Raw genomic sequence first — 20106 nt, 5'->3', positions numbered from 1 at the left:
ATTTTGCCAAGACAGCGTGGTCTATCAATTAGGGGCAGTAAGAAGAAATGCTACACCATTATTTATCACAAGATCTGAAATGTTACTTACTAATGCCACAGTGTGTTTTCTCATAATTTGCGAGTTCCAGAGATGGCAATATGTTGATGCAATGGTTTCATGTCCATCAGCATGAGCTTAACAGTTATGAAATATCACTGTAAATGTCAAAGCCATAATGACAGAGTTTACCCCCATCATGCCCATTAATCCTGGAACTGTCAACTCACACAAGAGACTCTCAACAACATACCTTTCTATTTTTACCCATAGATCTTGTCGACAGATCCCAGTTTACAGTCGAAATAAAGCATATTAAAAAAGATACTTTATCAGTACAACAGTTCAATACAAGTTTATTTATAAAATGCCCCTGCAGACAATTATTTAAAATAGGTTCCAAATGGTGTTTTGTTCTAATGTCCAGTCTTTCTTAGACTACTGCAATAATGCTTCCTTATTTTCCCTATCTAATTGAATCATATACAATATGTTTACACACTCCCCCCTTCTAAAATCAAGTATAAGTATACCTCCTAAACATTTGATCTCAGATAATCACACCAAGAATCCCCCCCCCCCCCCTTTGCCAAAGTGCCCTTCCACATATTGCTTCTCTTATTACACACCTCACCTAACCACCTTTGAAGTCAACACCCCCCACCCCTCACTCCCTTTCTTTCAAGTTAATTAGTATGACAACTACAAAGAGTTCAAGGCCATCTGGTTTCAGTAAGCCTCTTGCGAGTTGGAAAAGATGGCTGATTGACTGCTCAGAAGGAAGAGTACAATTAACACTGTAAGTCTATAATGCCAGGGCACACATGTTATTCTACAGCTAACCAAGATTTTCTTTGGCAATAATTTGATTAACAGTTGAATGTCAAGCTGTTCTAAATATACGTATTCCTTTAACATAACACCATTTGTCATAATATCTTATTCTAGTCTGCTGGAGAGATTGAGCATGTGAACAAGTTTTATCTATATACATGTACATATTCACTCTGTGCCCTCAACATTCACCTGATGAAGGAGCGAGAATTAGCCTGGAAACGTATAAAGAATAAGAAGATGTTGTTATCCATATAAAATGTGTCATGTATTCATTTTCGTCCAACTTCTAAATGCCTTTCAAGCACTTCAATATTCCAGCAAGATCAGGATGAGGGTCACCAGATATGGATTCACCTATTGAACTAGGGCTCATTGTGTATTGAGCAAATGCTTTTATAACTAGGCTACCTGGACCAATGGTTACTTTCTGAAAATAAATAATTTTGATATGAACACATAACTCTATTTAAACTGATAAGGAGCCCGAGTGAGAAGGGCCTGGTCTTAAAATCTAGACTTGCTTCATCTGGTGCTTTGGCATATCAGATTGGTGGAAGGGCAAAAATACATTGGTTCAGTGACTGAGTGACAGAGTACTCGACTCCCCAAGTATGCTTGAGAGAGATGATTTGATTTTCATAATCACATAAAACTACACAAGCAATACCAGTTTGACATTACTGCATAGATAATATTTCTTAAATTCAGTGTTTTATTGAGGAGTGCAAACATAAAAATATACACCTCAAAACATGTGGTCTATTTGATCAACCCCAAACATGCCCAAGAATGTTAATTTGTAACTTATTCATTTTGTGAATGAAACACAAGAAGGTATTTCTGACTCAACTACTTGCAGATCACTTAAAAACAAAAATAGACAATTAGATAACCATCCTTTTCACAGGTTTCCCTTCTCACACCCCCACCAAAACAGTTGTGAAAGATGAGTGTCAAAACATGTCATTAACTGTTTGAAGGTTGTGATGGTGCTATTCAGCAACAGCTCATTTCCATGATGAAATAGGTCGAACACAATTACAGAATGGATTCTCCACACTCTTACATAACAGCACTTAACTCACGTATAGGTTGTTTTAGCAGTCGAGATCCTCTGCAGATTAGGAAAGTAGTCATCCATCAATGACTGCAGAACAACTCTCGTTTGAACCTTATAATGCATTTATATTCTGGTAATGGAATCAGCGGATTAGAGGAGTGTCTGTTTCTTATTGAACTATTGGATTTGAATACTTCTGTGATGATCTTGAAGAGCATAGCTATATTATTCATGACAACATTTGTTATCTTACTTCAGTTTTTGTTTCAACTATGCATATAGTCTATCATGGTTTTGTAAAATGTAAGCAATGTTTTTATTTATAATAAAACATTTGCAGAAAATGTAGAAATTATTGTAATCAAAATATGTCAAAATGGATGCAGATATGAAAAACCCTTTGTAAATAAGAGCATACATGAAGAAATGAATGTCATCATATCACTGACAATAAAGTCTTTGTCAACATAATTGGGTAGAAAGATAGAAATATTCTAAGTATACTACTGATGTAATAATGACCGACTATGATTAACTTATTATCAAGTACTTAATTCTGTTGATAGCTATCCTTTCATTGTTTACCAGGACTGATGTGTTTAGGCTGCCATGTTTTATTACATATTGCCGACAGTATTTCCCAATTCTTCACTTATATTTTATCAAATAATGTAAAAACCTCAGATGCATTTTTGACAAGGGAAATTTACATAATGCCCCCTTCATCTACAACCTATACCACTGCAGTGGGGTGTGGGGAATTTTCAAATCATTGGGTAAAAAGTCCAGTTTCTATTTCTGACTGACCTTTCAACCTTAAAGACAGAAATAAACAAAGCACTGCCCTGACTTCTTCATTCCAACCAGGTTAACCTTCAACTTGTCATTGAGGGCAGTCTTTTGTTCTTGTTTCCTTTCATCAATGATCAGTTGGTTTCAGTTTCCAACAGCAATAGCACTGTTTTTTTCTGTCTATATGGAATGCTATGCAATAAATATCTTATATCTCTGTGACTTAATAAATAATAAGAATGGTCAAGCTGTGTATAACATACATAAAAACCAAATGACTCATATAAGGCTTATATGCCTCTGTTTCAAAGATTCTTTCAGTTGAGCTTGTGCTACTTAATTTATAGTAGTGCTGTTAATATGAAGGGTGTTGGGGTGGACTGACTGACTGACTGAGTATAGTTTTAAGCCATTTTTAGCAATATTCCAACAATATCACGGCGGGGGACACCACAAAAGGGGTTCACAAATTGTACCCATGAGGGGAATCGAACCCGGGCCTTCGGTGATGGGATGGAATGTATAATTGTATGTTTTACTATTTCCATTTGGAAACAGCCATTCCCAACATTTTAGAACCTTGGGTGCAGTCCTTTAACTTAAGATAGAAAGACTTGGGATCCTTGTTATAATTCATATGTTTAAGTGAGGATCCAGGGTCTCCCGCTTACAACATATATAGAGTAACCTCAGGGACCCCCTTCATTTCAAATACTGCATATAACATTATTAACGTCTCCCTATCACTATTACTATACAGCACATGCACTATATGATGCCTTTCACTTCTCCTAGCTGTTACTGTACAGGACATGGATCATATGATACTATGTACCATTCCCCATCACTGTTATTGTTCAGCTAGCTATTACATGTTGTTATTCACCACTCCCTATCACTGTTACTGCACAGCAAGCACATTTATTACAGGTTGTTATTCACCACTCACAGTCACTGTTATTGTACACCATCTCATATTACCCTCTTCACTAATACCCCATAATACAACATATAATGTGATATTGCCCCATATTTCATGAAATGAATTTTTCAAAAACCATGTGCAGCTGTTAGAATGAAGGCAAAACAAAACCAATTTAATTCAGCGGTGGCAAGGTGAAAAATATTCACTACCTGACATCCATTGTGTGCCAAACATTATGCAGTTCTATGATAATCAATATGGCTTGATAAATACTATGGATAAACATACCATATTTTTCAAAACATACCACTCTATACCAGTCTCCACGAACATCTAGCAACACAGTGTCGATTTAAATCCCACTTCAAAGAGGGAATATCATGGCAGCATGCAGACTGTTTACATCATTACATGCTCAATCAATGACCATAACAACAGAAAACCGTGTTAGTAGTCAGCTACCCTTGCTATCAGGCCTTCACCTGAAACAGGTCCAGCCAGAACTGAATGGGAATGGAAAAGTCTTGAAACATGAAATATTTGTGGAGACTTCACTGGCTCCATGACCAGTTGACCCTGCCGTTGACTGGCATATGCTGACTGCAGCTGCCTCCATCTCCCCCTTCTACCAAGCAGCGATGGAGAGAGGGAGCAGAATGGCTGAGCTGGATATTGGCATGGTGTATGGCAGGATGGAGAGTACGCATGGAGAACTAACTAACCTGAAGCTGTGACACAGCAGTAAGGTACTGAAGGTTCCGATTCTTAGCTTGTGACAGGAGACTGAGATACATGTTTATCAGTCCGGCCATGTTTGTAATTGATCTACAAGACACTGCCTCTGTGTGATTTTCTCACGTTTCCATGGCAACTAACTGCTCATGAAAATCACTGCAGTGACTCAATTTACGGTCTTCACTTCAGAAATAATGATTTTCTGACACAAATATGACCCTTGTATATCTCAACTAGCCAAATAACTTTAATTCCATTTACTGCAAGTAGGGATAAAGTGTATAAAACGATAGAATTGGCTTTATTTATGCACATGTACTTAACATGTCTGAAGCCCCTTCCCACTTACAGCTGAAACTTGCGCTCTAACCAAGCTGCAAAAACTGTTACTACTACACCTTTGCCCCATCCTCCACCTCAATTCTACAAAGATGATAATTAATCATTTTAAAGCAGACACATTTGCAGAAGCGTCAGTGAATAATGGAACTACCAGGATTGCAGACCACATAAAAAAGTCTGAATAGATGTATTCCAACAGTTGGGGCCTGTGTGCCTACAGCCTTGACTGGATCTCTTGTGATAGATCATTTCTTTACAAACCTAAATGTGTATGAATATGTGTTCTAGTCTCTCCTTCTTCTTGCTAAGCATTTATCAGCTTGCCGATGCCAAAACCAGCTGTGACCCTATCGTACACTGTAAAGTGCAGTTGCATTGTTAGCTTTGAAATCAGGGACATTTATATCTTTCAAAAGCAATTGTAGCCACTTGCTATGCAGTCAATACATGAAAATAACATCTAAAAGGTAATCAGATTTCACGTACTGCTAGCCACATTTACATTGCACTGATCAGCAAAATGATATCTTATGTTGGGATCAATATGTGGAAAAAAGATAATGCAGTACAAAAAGATAGGATAAAACATTTTAGGTTCAAGTAGAATATGGCAATGAGACTTTAAAAAGTTTAAAATGTGATTTGTTTTTTATTTGGGGAGAAAAAACAAATGCACTAACGTACACATAATTTATGTTCAAAACTCAACAATTTATCATAAGATATAACAATCTTTCCACTAAGCTTCCAAAATTCTACGATGGGCTGAGGTTGAAAAAGAAATCCTGATTCTTCCACCCAACAGCTGTTCAGCAAAAAAGATCAATTACTTTCTCAGACCATGCAAGCATACAGAGTTTCAGTTCTTATCAAATTTTGCCTCTGAAAAAATAAACAGGCTATACAAAACATACTTAAGGCCCTTGCTAATCTGATATCTGAATCTGTCAACATTGCTTGATAACTGCTTGAGTCAACAAAATACTGGAGCCACACGCCCTATTATGGAATGTTAACATATTTTTCATCTTTGACAGGCAGTAGATTTCTTAACATCCTCCGCTCTGCTGATAGGTTACCAAAGTTTTTATCAACCACCTATATGCATATGAATTACATGAAGAGATATGACTAAAACAAGATATAAGAGCGATGCAAGGCCTATTTTTAGCATGTCTTTACTACATCAAGACGTTTATGACCAGTCTCCAAGGAGTCTTGCTGGCGCCCTACCAATATGCCTATCAGGAGACCTATCAAAACAGATATCAACAGGAGCTTGGAATTCCCATCTGACAAATTGATGGAACTAACACACATATTTTTTCTAAGTGAAAATTATTAGCTGATCAAATATGCTCTTGGAGTTATAGGTGTAAAAGTCTGGCATGGTGATCTTTGCTGGAACCTGGAATCCCCTCCCCACTATATTTTGCGAATGAATCATTCTTGGGAGTGTTACTATGCTAATACTGATGCAAGATTAAGTTTGACAATAACAACACTTTTCTTAGAATACCTATTGCCAGTAAGAAATACTCCTTCTCAGAAACCAGGCATAACCAGTAGAAAGATGGATTAATATCACCGGATGTTTCATCAGTATAACCTTCGTCACCACCATATATATATTTCTAAAATGACTTGCTGAATATTTTGCTTCCAGAGATGCCATCCTTAATCTACAATTGTAGATCTATCAAAAAGAGCTTTCTTCAATTGCCTATTCCATCCTGATTCTTTGTTTGCCTTCCCCTAAAGCCTGGAGCCTGTCAGTAACAAAGATGGGTTGCACAGTTGGGCCAGGAAGTGTCAGGTAATTACATGGGTAGCCTGCTAACAGCCCATGACCACCCTTGTCTACCAAGTTCTGAGGGAGTTCAGGAATTTGATCTGGCAGTGAATCTTGGCCACAATCAGAATTCCTCCTCTATATTTGGCTGTTGATGGTCCACAGTAGCACAGACCCACAGCTGCATATCAGCTGCTATCACGAGGCCCTGTTTGGGTTGCACCAAAGTCCATCTGTGATGAATGTCATCAACAAACCTCAGTTTGGCATCCATCACATGGCATCTGCAGCAGATTTGGGTCAGCCATAATACACCAAGGTGTTTGCATTTCATACTGGTGGCTTACAGGAAGGAAGGAAAAAAGCCAAACAAGCAGTAGTAATGGAACACAGTACTGCAAGTTTAGTAAAGCTGAAAGGGTCGTTGTCGGCATGGGTACTACAGATGTGTACCCCAGGTACGTTTCTGTATACAGAAATGTACCCTGGCCATAATCAGAATACAGAAATGTACCCTAGGACGATTCCATTCTGCATTGTGGAGTTTTCTTGATTGGAACTGTCATACTGTTGTATTAGATGCATTTGATTGCGCGTTATATAAGAGCATACACAGTATGACGAATATTTCACGGTGCACAAAGTACACCACTCGCAATCAGCTGAACGGGAACAACTACATACGGTTTCGGTATTGGGTTGCGGAATATGGACTCGTCCGTCGTTTAGGGTACCGGGTACGTTTCTGTAGTTTGACTTTGTTTAGGGTACATGTCTGTATACAGAAACGTACCTGGGGTACATATCTGTAGTACCTGTGCCGACAACGACCCCTTCAGCTTTAGTAAATAGTTATTTTTCCCTTATAGGCAAGTTATAACTGAGCCTATAGCCCTGTAGGATAACCAGGCAAGCCAATCTCAGAAACATGCAACTGTAACTTCAAACAGTACCTAACATTTGTTTAGATGATACTGCAATACCAGATGTGGGTGGCTTGTATATCCAATATCCCAAGCAGTCCAGTTACACACTACTTTGCACATGTTAAACAATGCCCTCATCATGCCCAACCAGAATCTGAAGCAGGAAGTTCACATGCTCAAGCACTTCCTGATACTACTGGAAACCAGGATCACCCTTACAGTGCCTCTCATTTTTCTAGTTCCTCCCTCCTGCCTGAAAATGTCAAGTAAATAGTGATAATGGTGGAAGCAGGAGTCCCATCTTATCTTTATCCAGGAGAATCAGACACAAACAGGTGCTTATCATCTGCCCATCTTCCTTATCCTGGGGAGGGGCGGCCATGATGCAGCTTCTGGAATCAGGGGAGACCCCTGGGTGCTTGATAGGGTCAGGAAACACTATTCACAGTGTGGAACCAGGGAAAGATATTCGCAATCTGACTGTACCTAAATATCCCAAGCTTAAATATATACACTGATAAAACCAGGTCTTAACGATTTGCATGGATCAGATGACAAATTCTTGGCAGACATCAACCTTGGGCTCAGTTAGTTACATATCCTTATAAGGCAAGGATTTTATAAGCTGAACATTAATTCCATTTTGAGCAACTGCAGCCGGGTTTCAGCCATGGCTCATCTTCTTCAGTTAACTAATAATATCTTATTTGAACCTAACATTACAAAATACATCATAATTCTTAAAGCTTCAAAATCAATATGGGAGTGAATACTATAACATCTGAAACCCTTTCACTGTTACTGGACATATTTTAACATCCTTCACTAAAGTAAGATTAGGACCAAATGGCATTTTCAGAATAATTTTGAAGCATGGTTTTCAAGGGAATAAAAGGAAGGGAGATAACTTGTGAAGCTTTATCAGATGCTTTGTGTGTGGTACATGAGAGGAAAGAGATGGGTAACTAATTTCTGTCTAAAGATAGAAAGAGTGAGTGAGTGAGTGAGTTTACTTATACGCTGCTTCTGGCATTATTCCAGCAATATCACAGCGGGGAACACCAAAACTGGGCTTTGCAACACTTGAAAGAAAAACAACTTAGGATGAACATAAAAAATTCTAATTGAAAGCAAAAATGAGAAGTAATTATGAAGGTTTTGTGAAAAGTCCCTGAACAAAGCTAATGAAATAGAAGGGTGTGACATGATTTTAAGACATGTGACTGGTTCAGTTTCCAAAGAAAATTAAGTCTTTGCAGCCATGAGTTCAAAAAGAGGGATGTCTTTTCCAGAACATCCGTGAACGGCTTTCATATGGCAGTGCAAGCTGTAGCCACGACTGATTCATAGTCTCTGAAATGTTTAATTACGCAAAACATCTATCTCCTTAATGATGCTGATCAAACAACAGTCTGGTACAATCTTAATTGGTTTGGTTTGATAAAATACATGAATCTCACAGTCATGGTACTGTACTGCAAAACACACATTGGACAAAACATGGGACAAATGAAAATGCATTGTTACTGCACTACCACAATGGCTGTCATTTAGATGCGACAGGTACTGAACATACAGAAGTTGCTATAAATGTCCTGTATCAAGTACCTCTGAACTGAGAAAATCCTTGAAATTTAAGAGAAAAATTATACTGAAAAAACCCAAACATCTATAGTTGCTGTTCCTTAAAGAGAAATTCATATTGATACAGGGTATTAGTGACCAGACTTTATAGTGGATGCAAGTGATAAAGTGCCATGTTCCCAACTGTTTTGGAGCAGATGTTGCATTTGAGGTGTGAATAGCCTTGGTGACCGTAATTGTATCACGGCTGACATACCTAATATATTCAAGTATTCAATTACTGGTTTGAGTGTATTGTAATTTCTAGCCATCACACATTATCCCACATTTTAATATCCAGAAAGTCTTGAAGACACAAACCAAATGCCCAGTCTGATTTTCAACTGAATTTGAAGGTACATGATTTATTTCTGTAAACAGGGAAGCTAGGAAATTGGCTAAAAAAGATCCCATTCCAAATCAATAAAGCACAACCATATTAGAGTAAGGTTAATCGAATATCATAAGAACATTCTATCATGCATATCCGTTGTGATGGTAACGGGAATATTTCAAATATATTAAAACTAGGGCACAGTGTTCCTGCAAGCAGCATTTACTGGAACACTTGTACTGTAGAAGTGTGTATCATGCCTATTTTTAGCCTGTCTCAGCAGGGTCAATACAATTTGCAATGCACATGATTACTGCCAGATGTACCCCTGTGTGTCCTAAGTACTTTTACGGCAACACCCAACTCCTAAAGTAATCAAACATTCAGTCTGAGGTGCTATCCTTTGTACCAAGAATAGAAATTATTCATTTCTGCTAACTACTTTACTCTAAAGCTTCATGAAGCCAAATACAAACTTGTCAAACTTTTCCATGTTCTCCTGGCACAATACACTATCTATCCAACATGGCCGCCATGTTGGATGCTGAGCATAGTTATAGTGTGGAAGGTTTTCAAGCATGGTGTGAAACAGAAAGAGCGATCATATTTACCAAGCCTTGAGGTGCCAATCTAAGCGGGACCCACATCAATATGAACAAGCTGAGCAAATGAACAAGAAAAAGCAGGGCCAATTTGGTGGTAACTCAGTCTAACTTTCCTGACGATGCCCACATGGCCGCAAGTCCCGTAATTAGTGTAAATTCCCCCTAGACTGTTTCAATGTTAAAGCGATCCCTGGGTGACCCAGAATACAGAATACATACAAAATTACAAACTGCATATTCATAGTGCCACATGTTACCAGCAGAGACCAATTTATTCAATCTCATAACTAGCATTTCATGTATCGGACTGGTGCATCAGATATATATCAACACAAGTTACTAACTTTTCAACAGGCACAGCTAAACAATAGGAAATGGTTAGTTACCAGAGGTTTTGCTGCTATGGGCGCCGGCCACATCATGAGGATGTCAAACTATCAGCAGTGTCAAAAATCTGGACGGATTGGAAGCAAAACAACACAAAAATGGCGCAGTACTCCTTTCCCTTGTCTCTCCCTGTGTGAAGCAGTTCCTATAAACTTGTATGCAGTTGTGAAGAGAGTGGAGGCACTGCCTGAGAGTAAGACAAGCCTATCTGGTATAAATTATCCCATTCCCAGCTTGGGAGGGGGGGGCGGGTCAGATGGCACCAATGGCTCCTGATGGTTGGTGGGTTTACAAGTTGGCATGTTTGACTGCGCTGCTGATACACACCATATCTGATATTTGAAACCGCTCCACCCTCCCCTGGGCCCCTCTTTCCGATCTGGGACCCCCCTCTTTCATACCCAACTTCTGACAGTTGTGCCTACCATTCATTCCTCTGCCCAAGTGGGCTACAGTTACTGCATTCTCAACTGGGACTGTAACTTTGGACCCTATGTTTTTTTTACCTTTTCGTGGAGAATTAGAAAGTAGGAAAGTTTGTATATTGGAAATATTTATGTATATATAATGATCTAGTGATTATTTCATACTCTTTTACATTAGAAAAACTCATGTTTATAAATTGGAATTCCAAAAGGAAATGGATCAAAAACAATAAAAATATATTCTATAAAAAAGAATGTTTTGTTTCATGCAGTTAAAAACTGAATGAAAACTAAAACACAAAGTAAAACAAGTTAAACAGGTATCTACCTTTGTGTTAAATTTCATAATGCCATGATAATGTTAAATCTGAATGTGTCACTGATAAGTATAAGGTAAAACAGTGTATTTTTCAACTGATATTCCTGTAGGGTTGTCATGTCCTGACTCAACAAAGTCTGTCTCCATCATCATTACACCACCACAGCAGGCAAAGTGCTGGCTGGTTCCAAAGACAACACCTTCAGACAGGGGGAGCTTAGTCATCAACACATGTGGAGAGAAAGGAGCATGGACGAGGGTGCTTCTCAAGGGTCAATCTGACATTTTCTATATTTTGGTTTCAATTCGCATTAAATCACACAAAATAACTACATTTTAAAAGTCAAATAGCATTATTTTACTGTTAAAAAGGGTAAATACCACATGATTCTTTTGAATTACGACACACATCTGTGGCAAAAACTCCCAATTCTTTCATAGCATTTTCTTAATCTGTCACACCATGATCTATTAACTATAGCAATATGAAAGAATTAAGTTCTTTTGAGTAGTATGTAATTTATTCTTTTCACAAACACAGGTTTGGTTTAGCAAGTTCTTTCCACATGTTGAGACTTGTCCGTTATATACTAATGGTGCTTGTTGAGAGAGTACATTATCCGAAACTGACCTACTAAAGTTGTTGAAATTCAGCACTGGTTAAATGAAGCATGAAATTTGAATTTTTACAACCACCATGCAGTGGCACTTGCAGGATACAAGGCACCCTTGTTTTTTTCTTTTTCGTTAAAACACAGTTGGAATTTTTGTTCAAGAATATTATCGTGGGAATGTAGAGAGATGATATTTAACATTCCCAAAAAATATTTAATGACTTCCCAGGGTGTGCAGATCCTGGATACATCATGGTCTTGGGCAGAATTCATCAGCTGCTCCCAGAGAGATGCTTCGTTTTTATTTTTATTGAAATCCAAAGCCTCTGAAGTGATGCCCCAGAGCTCCTGCAACTGGGCTAGGATCAATACTAGAATACTTTTTTTCCAACATGTCTATTTCTTGCTAGAAATATTTTTGAGACAGAATATTTGAAAGACAATACTTCACATATTTCAAACAAATCACCATGTTTGTGTCACTTGAAGGCTGCTTTTCAACATGGGTCTAACACATTTAATATCCAAACGTGACCAACTTCTAAGCTTCTTATTTTTGTAAGCATGTGCTCTGAAATATGACTTGAAATAACAAACATGATAGAATAATGATTTGCTAATGCAGATAAATTCTTCTCCAGCTCACTTTTTACTTTAAATTCCGAAGACACATGAGCCAATAAAATGAAATCAAACTTATCAAAATTCATTGCTGCCAACATCTTTTTTATTCCATGACTATCAATATGGGAAATTTATTTTATAACTTTACTGATGGTGATAACAAGCAGTCATTAAGCCACCTGTGATTTACTGATAATCAATCAAAGAAAACCAGAATTCAGCGACAGCTTCTTTTTATCTTATGACATTCATTCAGTTTGTCTTGGCAATCCATATTTGAGAAGCTGAAATTGACATTCGATTTGAAGTGAATAGATAATGAACAAAATCTGTTTGCAGAGTTATGCATTGCCACTATTCAGTCAACATCCAGTGCACAATATCTCATTTCTATCGTGATCAATACCAAGGACCCAATTGCCACATTTCTGAGGTGACACCATCTCCATATTGCCTATCATTAACTTAGCACAGAATTTCTCTCATAGTTGGTGTGATTTCATTGGATAATAATTTTAGCAACGCTGTTATTAGAATCTGTGCAGGGTATGGCAATATCGAGATACATGTATAATACACAGCATAACCAAGAATGGTGAGTCCAAGACAAGCAGAAATTTATTTAATTCTTTTTCTCACCCAAATCAGTGTATGTTACACAAAGAACATGTATAATAATTGAATTAACTGAGAGTGTTTACCTGAGTTTATGTTTAAAAATATTTGATTATGAATGATTTTATGATTGAGGTATTTACATGGTATTGATACAGTGTAAAGAGATACAAAACCTTCAAAGTCAGTGTGGCCTGCAATAAAGTGATGCCTCTTTCAAGAAACAGGTTTAATGAAAAATAACACTTCTTTGTAAGATCAATATGATAATCAGATCTTACTCACTCTTGCTGAATGTATAGGCTGTTTATTATTGCATCAGCTGTTTTTCAGCTGTCTCCCTCAACACTTATAACAAAGGAAATTTGATACAAGACCTGTACAATATCAGTGTGCAAACATTTGTAATCAATAAATAAGAGCTTTTGATATGAAAAAATGTGTTGTTTTGCCCACATTCAAGAGGAAATGTCAGTGTGAAGTACTGCACTACAAAACTGCAATTTTATTATTATATTTCTGATTATTATATCTATTAATATCATCAGTGCCAATAGATTTTTGAATGAGTAAATGGGCATTTTATTTCTGCTAGTATGATGGTGAACTTCTTTCCATGAGTTTTCAAAATTGTCCCACATAAATTCAGAACATTATTGAAGACCAATACTTATTTTATGGAATTGTAAGTCAGTAGTTGGCCAAAAGATCAAATATGAGACAATTCATAACTGAAACTGGATATTATGATTAAAACTCCATTTTCACTATTATATGGATTTTTTGTGCAATTACATAGTATTATTGAGAGCAATAAAGTTGCTTTTATTTTAATAAACTAATATGGCTTACATGCAATAACAAATTAAAGTTAAATTTAGAAATATGTTAACATTGACAAGTTATTTCAGTTAGTTCAAGACAATTGTTTGATACAGAACTTCAACAACAAATTGTCACTCAAAATAGCCTTGTATGTAAAGCATGAAACACTGTCTGGAATTTGTTTAACAAACTGCTAATGTCTAATCAATATGTGTTATTCTCAGATCTGGAAGATATCAAGACAATTTTCTATCTATTGTATAATAAATAACCCCTCTAATAATGATAGAAGTTTACTGTAGGGAATACAAATGGAGAAATACTGGAAAGCTTTGTTTATGGATTTTACAATTTGTTTAGACTACCAATCATTATTCATTTCCTACCCAAAGTTCTGTGTTAATGGCCTCCCAGCCATTATCTCCTGCAGAATCTCTGAACACCTTCTGGCTTGTATCAAACACTGGGTACATGCCATGAATTGCAGGTAGAAATCATGCAGTTATATTTATATGGTCATTTGGTTTCTAAGGCAGCAGACGTCAAAAATAGTTTTGATTGACACTTGAAATATACACAACATGGCTGCCAGGTTTGACAAACATTTGAAAGGCTTAGCTGGTGACTACAATATGAACAAATTTACACTTCAGTGCTATTTCAGACCTAATCAAGCTGACAGAGAAGATCATCTGAAATCAGGTATTTATCCAAAAATAAATTAATTCATTTTTTTTCATAACTTGCACAAAATCTCATCCTGGCACTATGCATTCAAATTTCTTGCTTTGCATCCTAAACCTAATGATCTACTAAAGCCATTTAGATTTTGGATAATTAGTTTCTGTATCACCTTGCCATCACAGACTTGTTGGAAGCTGCACATGTTTTATCCATATCCTTTGTTCATGCATGAATGTTTATAAACTTGGCATGTCAAGTAAAAGTTTCATGAATGAAAGCAAAGCAAAATTTGATTTACTGCAGCATACCATTTACATGTAAGTAGCAATGTCAACTTTCAATGAATGTGACTCTTCTCTTAATGCTCATTCAAACCATAATGAATGCTGATGGTTAAATATCACTCTTCTAACATTTGAATAATAATAAATTTTAAAATGATAAAGTTAGGTCAGTATTCAAGATTTAGGTTTCAGATGTTGACTAGTCCAAACAGGAGGAACTAATTTATTAAATTAAACATTTGAATAATGTTGTCTTATACTTTGCACACATCAAGGAAAATAGTTTCTGATTTATGCTCAACTGGATGTATGTGTTGTTGCATAAGCATATCATGTTTAACAACAGTAATTCTTCTTATTAATTAATATTCATTAATTTGAATAACGGTCAAGTTGTAAGTCATACAAGACCCTTACACTGACCCATTTAGTGTACATACTCTCTCTAAAACCTGGCCTTCTTGGTTAATGAACCTCATCCTTGTTCAGATAACCTGTCATAAGTTTGTTTATGTCTTATTTATCATTCAATCCAGCCTTGATCCCACATACTGCACTTCTACTAATCCATTGCCATACACAATCAGTGCTTAAATAGCTTATTTCCGTGAAGTACCCACTAAAATATTCATATGACTATAAAACAATGTAACCAAAGCATAACTTAAGATAGAAGACATTGTTACGTAAAATATGTGAAAATATTTTTGATACTGCCACAAGGCTGTGTAAATGTTTAAAGTCATGAATAAGACAACAGATTAATTTTTTTTAAAGCAACTGCTTCTTGTATTTACATCGAAAAGTGATCAGACTGTTATATGTTACAGAGAGATAGATTGACAAATTCATGAAAAATTCGAAATTTGAAAATAATATCAATAATTCACATGTTTGATTTCCAGATAGTTCAGCAAGTTCTCTGGGGACTGTCATATTGTGACCACCAAATATAAGACAACGAATAAACTTTGAGTTAAGACACAGTTGAAGGGAGATAATTCAAACATGGTTAACAAGCACAGCCATTTTATTCTCAAGTCACAATGAAACAATATCTTCTTTGTACACACAATAGCATGACACAGACACAAACAAATACTTTGCCTTTTCTCATACCAAAGTAAGCAGTACGTATACTACTCAAAATATGTTAAAGAATACCCACGAATGAAAATCCGTGTGTTGCAACACCCACCAGTCATGACAGATAAAACTTAGTTGAATGTAAAATATCAGATTTTCTTTAAATTTGAGTAGTATATCATGAAGGTTTGTGTACAAAAACCTGTATAATAAAATATGTTTTTTTCTGTTGGGAGTTTACCTTATCTGACATGTATAGGTAATATGTAGTACTAAGCTGGTTACGAACATGATCAATGACTGCATTAATGAAAACTTCAGACTGATCAACAGCCATATCTTTCTCAATGTCTGAGCATTCTTCATCATTACTGAAGCAAAAATGCAAACACCACAAATATTCTGACAAACCTATTATTTTTGAGAACCTCTCAGGAGTTGGAATCTAAAATGACAGTTCTACATCATGCCGTGTGAATATGACACATTTTAATATCATAGGTTGCAGGAAACCTTTTATAAACATAATAATTACAACCAAGGGACCATTAGGCACATCCCACCTATCAGAGATAAGATCAAGAAATATCGATCAGACTGGAGACGCTATCCACTGCCTATAATATAGCACTGTGGTGGGATACGCATGTACACAATCAATACAGACACACATTCAGTTACAGAATAGGTCATTAACAACTATACTTCACAGAGTATTACTGACTGCAGAAGTCAGACCCATCATACATCAAATACCGACTTCAAGCAATATCATAAAATGTCAGTAGTTCCAATTCCATCTTCCTGATAAATAAGTACATAATGAAATTTGCCATGTTATGATTAATCAAAATATTTTCTGGACTGAAGCAACTGTCAGAAGTTAGTCATTTAAATATCCCATAACGGCCACACAAAAGGAAAGTAAAGGAAAGTGAAAAAATATAAGATAAATAATTCAACTACAGAAACTATTTTCATAAAAATCTTTATACCATTTGTAAAATTTAATCATTTTTCATGTATATCTAAAACTTTACACAATCTAAAACTACATTAAAGGGTCGATCAGTGCAGGTGATCGTGTACAAACAACACTGGGAGAATATCCCCTGTACCCAAGTTCCAAGTAAGGGTGAATTGTGGACAAAGCATAGAGGTCTCCTTGTTTTGAAACTTCAACATTAGATGTCATCAATAAACACAAGAATATGTATAAAAATACACATACCACTATCTGTGTGAACACACTGTTTTCCTGTCTAATTCCTGGGGCTGCAGAAAATGTACCACTGTCAGTGTTAAGTTGACAAAACTGAGACTTTTGCAAGATAACAAAAGATTATCCTCAGCCAAATTTTACTCTGGGTCCAATGAGCAACTGAAGGCTACCCACGATTTGACAGATGCAGCAGACAGATGCAAGGAGTCATGTGACTCATCCAGGCGCGACAATAACAATGTACCCTCGTCCTTCCCCCACCCGCAATTGTCCCCCCTTTGACACCCTCCCATAACAATGGAACAAGGACAATGGAACAATGGCCAACAGCAATTAGTACAGCTGTGATTCATCAGCCTTCATTCCAAACTATCTTGGCAGAAAATATTAATAAGAAGCTTGAAACTACGGCTGGCAAAACTAATTATTGTTTTAAATTTTACAAAGGACCAGAGGTGAAATAATTACACCAGCTAAAATTGTAATGATACTCCTGTGGAAATTTCACTTTCAACATTTTTCTCACATTTTGTTATGGAATCAGTTTGTCTCATTCTTTGTTTCTGGGTTAGTCAGTTCATAATGGGCTGGTAATTCCCTTGACTAGAAAAAAAGCATATATGTATGCGCAGAGGTCAAGTGAACAGAATTTATGTTGATACATCGTCCTAACCATAACTGGCTACAATGTTAACATGGGTGAGGGATTTTGCTGGATACAGTGCACACAGAAAACCTTTCCTTGTTGTTATTGATTTGTTGGCCCATAAAATATGGTTATTCAGAGTAATGGAAAATTTGCTTTGCCTTGGTTTCAATTTGTCAACTTCACACATCACCTCACTGTCAGACCAACTTTTCCCTTCCTCCATCAAAGGATTATTAGCCTGGACAGTGAGAAAGAGGTCAGTCACACAGGTACCTGTAGTTTGTGAAATATGTTTGGTCAACTTCTGATAATATAAAAACTGGCACAGAAATGCCTCAAGAGTTATAGCTCTTCGTGTAGAAAAGGGCAGCAATAAGCTACTGAAATTAAGTATCTCTGTTCAAGTCTAAAGCTTCGAGATTTATCAAGCTTCAAAATTAAATATGATATACACAGTGTTCTTGTCATAATGCCAAAGTTAAAAGGTAAAATATTGAAGGGTCACCAGATTCAAATACTATAGAACACACCTCAAAGACAACATCACCTGTCATTTCAAACACTTTTTGAGTTCATGTACTTTTAACATCTGGATTGCAAAGCAAAGAACTTCAGCATCCTGCAGGATAAGTACCACACTCTTCTGATCTATTCATCATCATGTAAGAACATACCCACTCATTAAATGACCCCTGCTTGCTCTTCACTCAACAGCATTCCGTTTGTTCCCTCCTCCATATCTTATTGAATAGATTCAGTGCTGCTGTTGATTTAACAAGACTATCTAATATTTCCAATATGAGCATGGACCATCCCTGCTTTCCCTGTTAATATTAATGTTCATTAACATCGTAGTGACTTTAACTGCTGCAGGCAGCCTGATGTCGTTATTATTTAACGGTAAATATGAGATGTATGCTTAGTGTTCATATTCAACATCTATTACTTGTGTCAAGAGCTGTTGTATTCATATCCTGTATGGCCCATGAAAAGATAACTTAAGTAAACAATGTGTGTACAGTGTTGTAAATAGTTTTGGTTTCCTCCAATGCTTGTACATGATGAAAAACTCTACACACCAAGGATCATTATCTCATCTCGGTAAGTTTGTTGAAAGGCCATTATGAAAAGCTATTTTCCACCACCCGGATCAATACCGCCCATCTCTCGGATTCACTGCTACAGAAAGGTTCTAATCACCACTTCGCCAGTGCAATCCTGTGTAAGTAGCAAATCAATGGCATTTTGAAATAGCGATTGGATGTCGTTACATTGGATGTGGTGTCTAGGTATTGCAATGCCCTGTTAGTTGGTACTTCTCTCTAGAACTCAAGCTTAGCTGGGTGATGTTGAGGTAATCCTCGCTGCACCTGATGGAATGGGATCATCTGTGGGTGACATGTAACTGAGAGCGTCGGATAATCTTACGACCTTATTCCGAAATCTAAAATCAATATGCCGCCAAAACAGATATTGGAAATCATATGCAGTGTTCACGAATGGTGTTTCAAAGTTACAGGACATTGGGTCCTGTAAGTTTAAGATGTCTGTCTGACCCATTGAAAATTCACAGGACCCATGGAATAAAATTAAACACACATTTCAGATTTAACATTTCTTATAATTGGCATTGATTATTAACAAACATAAGAAAGATTAAGATAAAATAAACAGCAAACGAGTATCACATGTCACATATAACAACTTCAGTCAAAGTCATTGTGAAATATACAGTAGGACACTGGGGCCGGTGGGTTGTAGACTTCTATCGGACCGTTGGCGAATGTGCCGGATTTGTCAGAGGGTCAGACACTATTCGCGAACACTGCATATGAGAAAGCAGCAGACTAATTCCTGAAGAAGAAACTGTTCTGGTTTGAAAACCAATACATCCAAAACACAAAAAGTACATTCAAAACGGTCTTGACATAACTCCACTTTTATATACATGTAACATACATACATACAATTGAAAGCTCAGCAAGTGTGGTTTACGAATATTCTGTTTGACTGACTGACTGAGTTTGGTTTTATGCCGCTTTTAGCAATATTCCAGCAACATCACGACTGGGGACACCAGAAATGAGCTGTTCTGTTTGAGGATTTGTAAATGAAAATTCATTTTTTAAAACAATGATCAGTCCTCAAAAAGTGAAGCAGTATCATCTGACCTTGTAAAATTAAGGCAACGATGAAGTCAAACCAGAAACTAAATGACCTTCATAAACAAATGCAATCCCATTTGTGACAAGAACGGAAAACAATCACCTTCTAAACACACCATGCCCTTAAGATCCATCCAAAGACCCAATGCAACGGATGAACACAGAAACACAAAGTTCAATGTCCTGAAGGAATCAAA

At 36.7% G+C, this 20106-nt stretch overlaps 1 protein-coding gene across 13 annotated transcripts in view; it reads right to left on the bottom strand.

The window, feature by feature from the left end:
• LOC124290509 (RNA binding protein fox-1 homolog 1-like) overlaps positions 1-20106 on the bottom strand; it is a 97023-nt gene that overhangs the window by 18628 nt on the left and 58289 nt on the right. Inside the window, exon 1 of one of the 13 annotated variants that reach the window (XM_046727246.1) lies at positions 17105-17225. The exons of 9 other annotated variants lie outside the window; for them this stretch is intronic. Coding sequence is in view for 3 of the 4 variants with exons in the window: in XM_046727238.1 (XP_046583194.1) it covers positions 4376-4447 (72 nt within the window). In the remaining variant the exon portion in view is untranslated. Of the gene's footprint in view, positions 1-4375; positions 4455-10016; positions 10162-10396; positions 10583-17104; positions 17226-20106 lie in introns of those variants that run through there. 3 more of the 13 variants (XM_046727240.1, XM_046727241.1, XM_046727238.1) reach the window with 3 other exon arrangements.

This window comes from Haliotis rubra, unplaced genomic scaffold (assembly GCF_003918875.1).
Source record: "Haliotis rubra isolate DU_JTF1 unplaced genomic scaffold, ASM391887v1 Scf468, whole genome shotgun sequence".
NCBI classification, from domain to species: domain Eukaryota; kingdom Metazoa; phylum Mollusca; class Gastropoda; order Lepetellida; family Haliotidae; genus Haliotis; species Haliotis rubra.
This window is presented reverse-complemented; position numbering and strand designations above follow the sequence as displayed.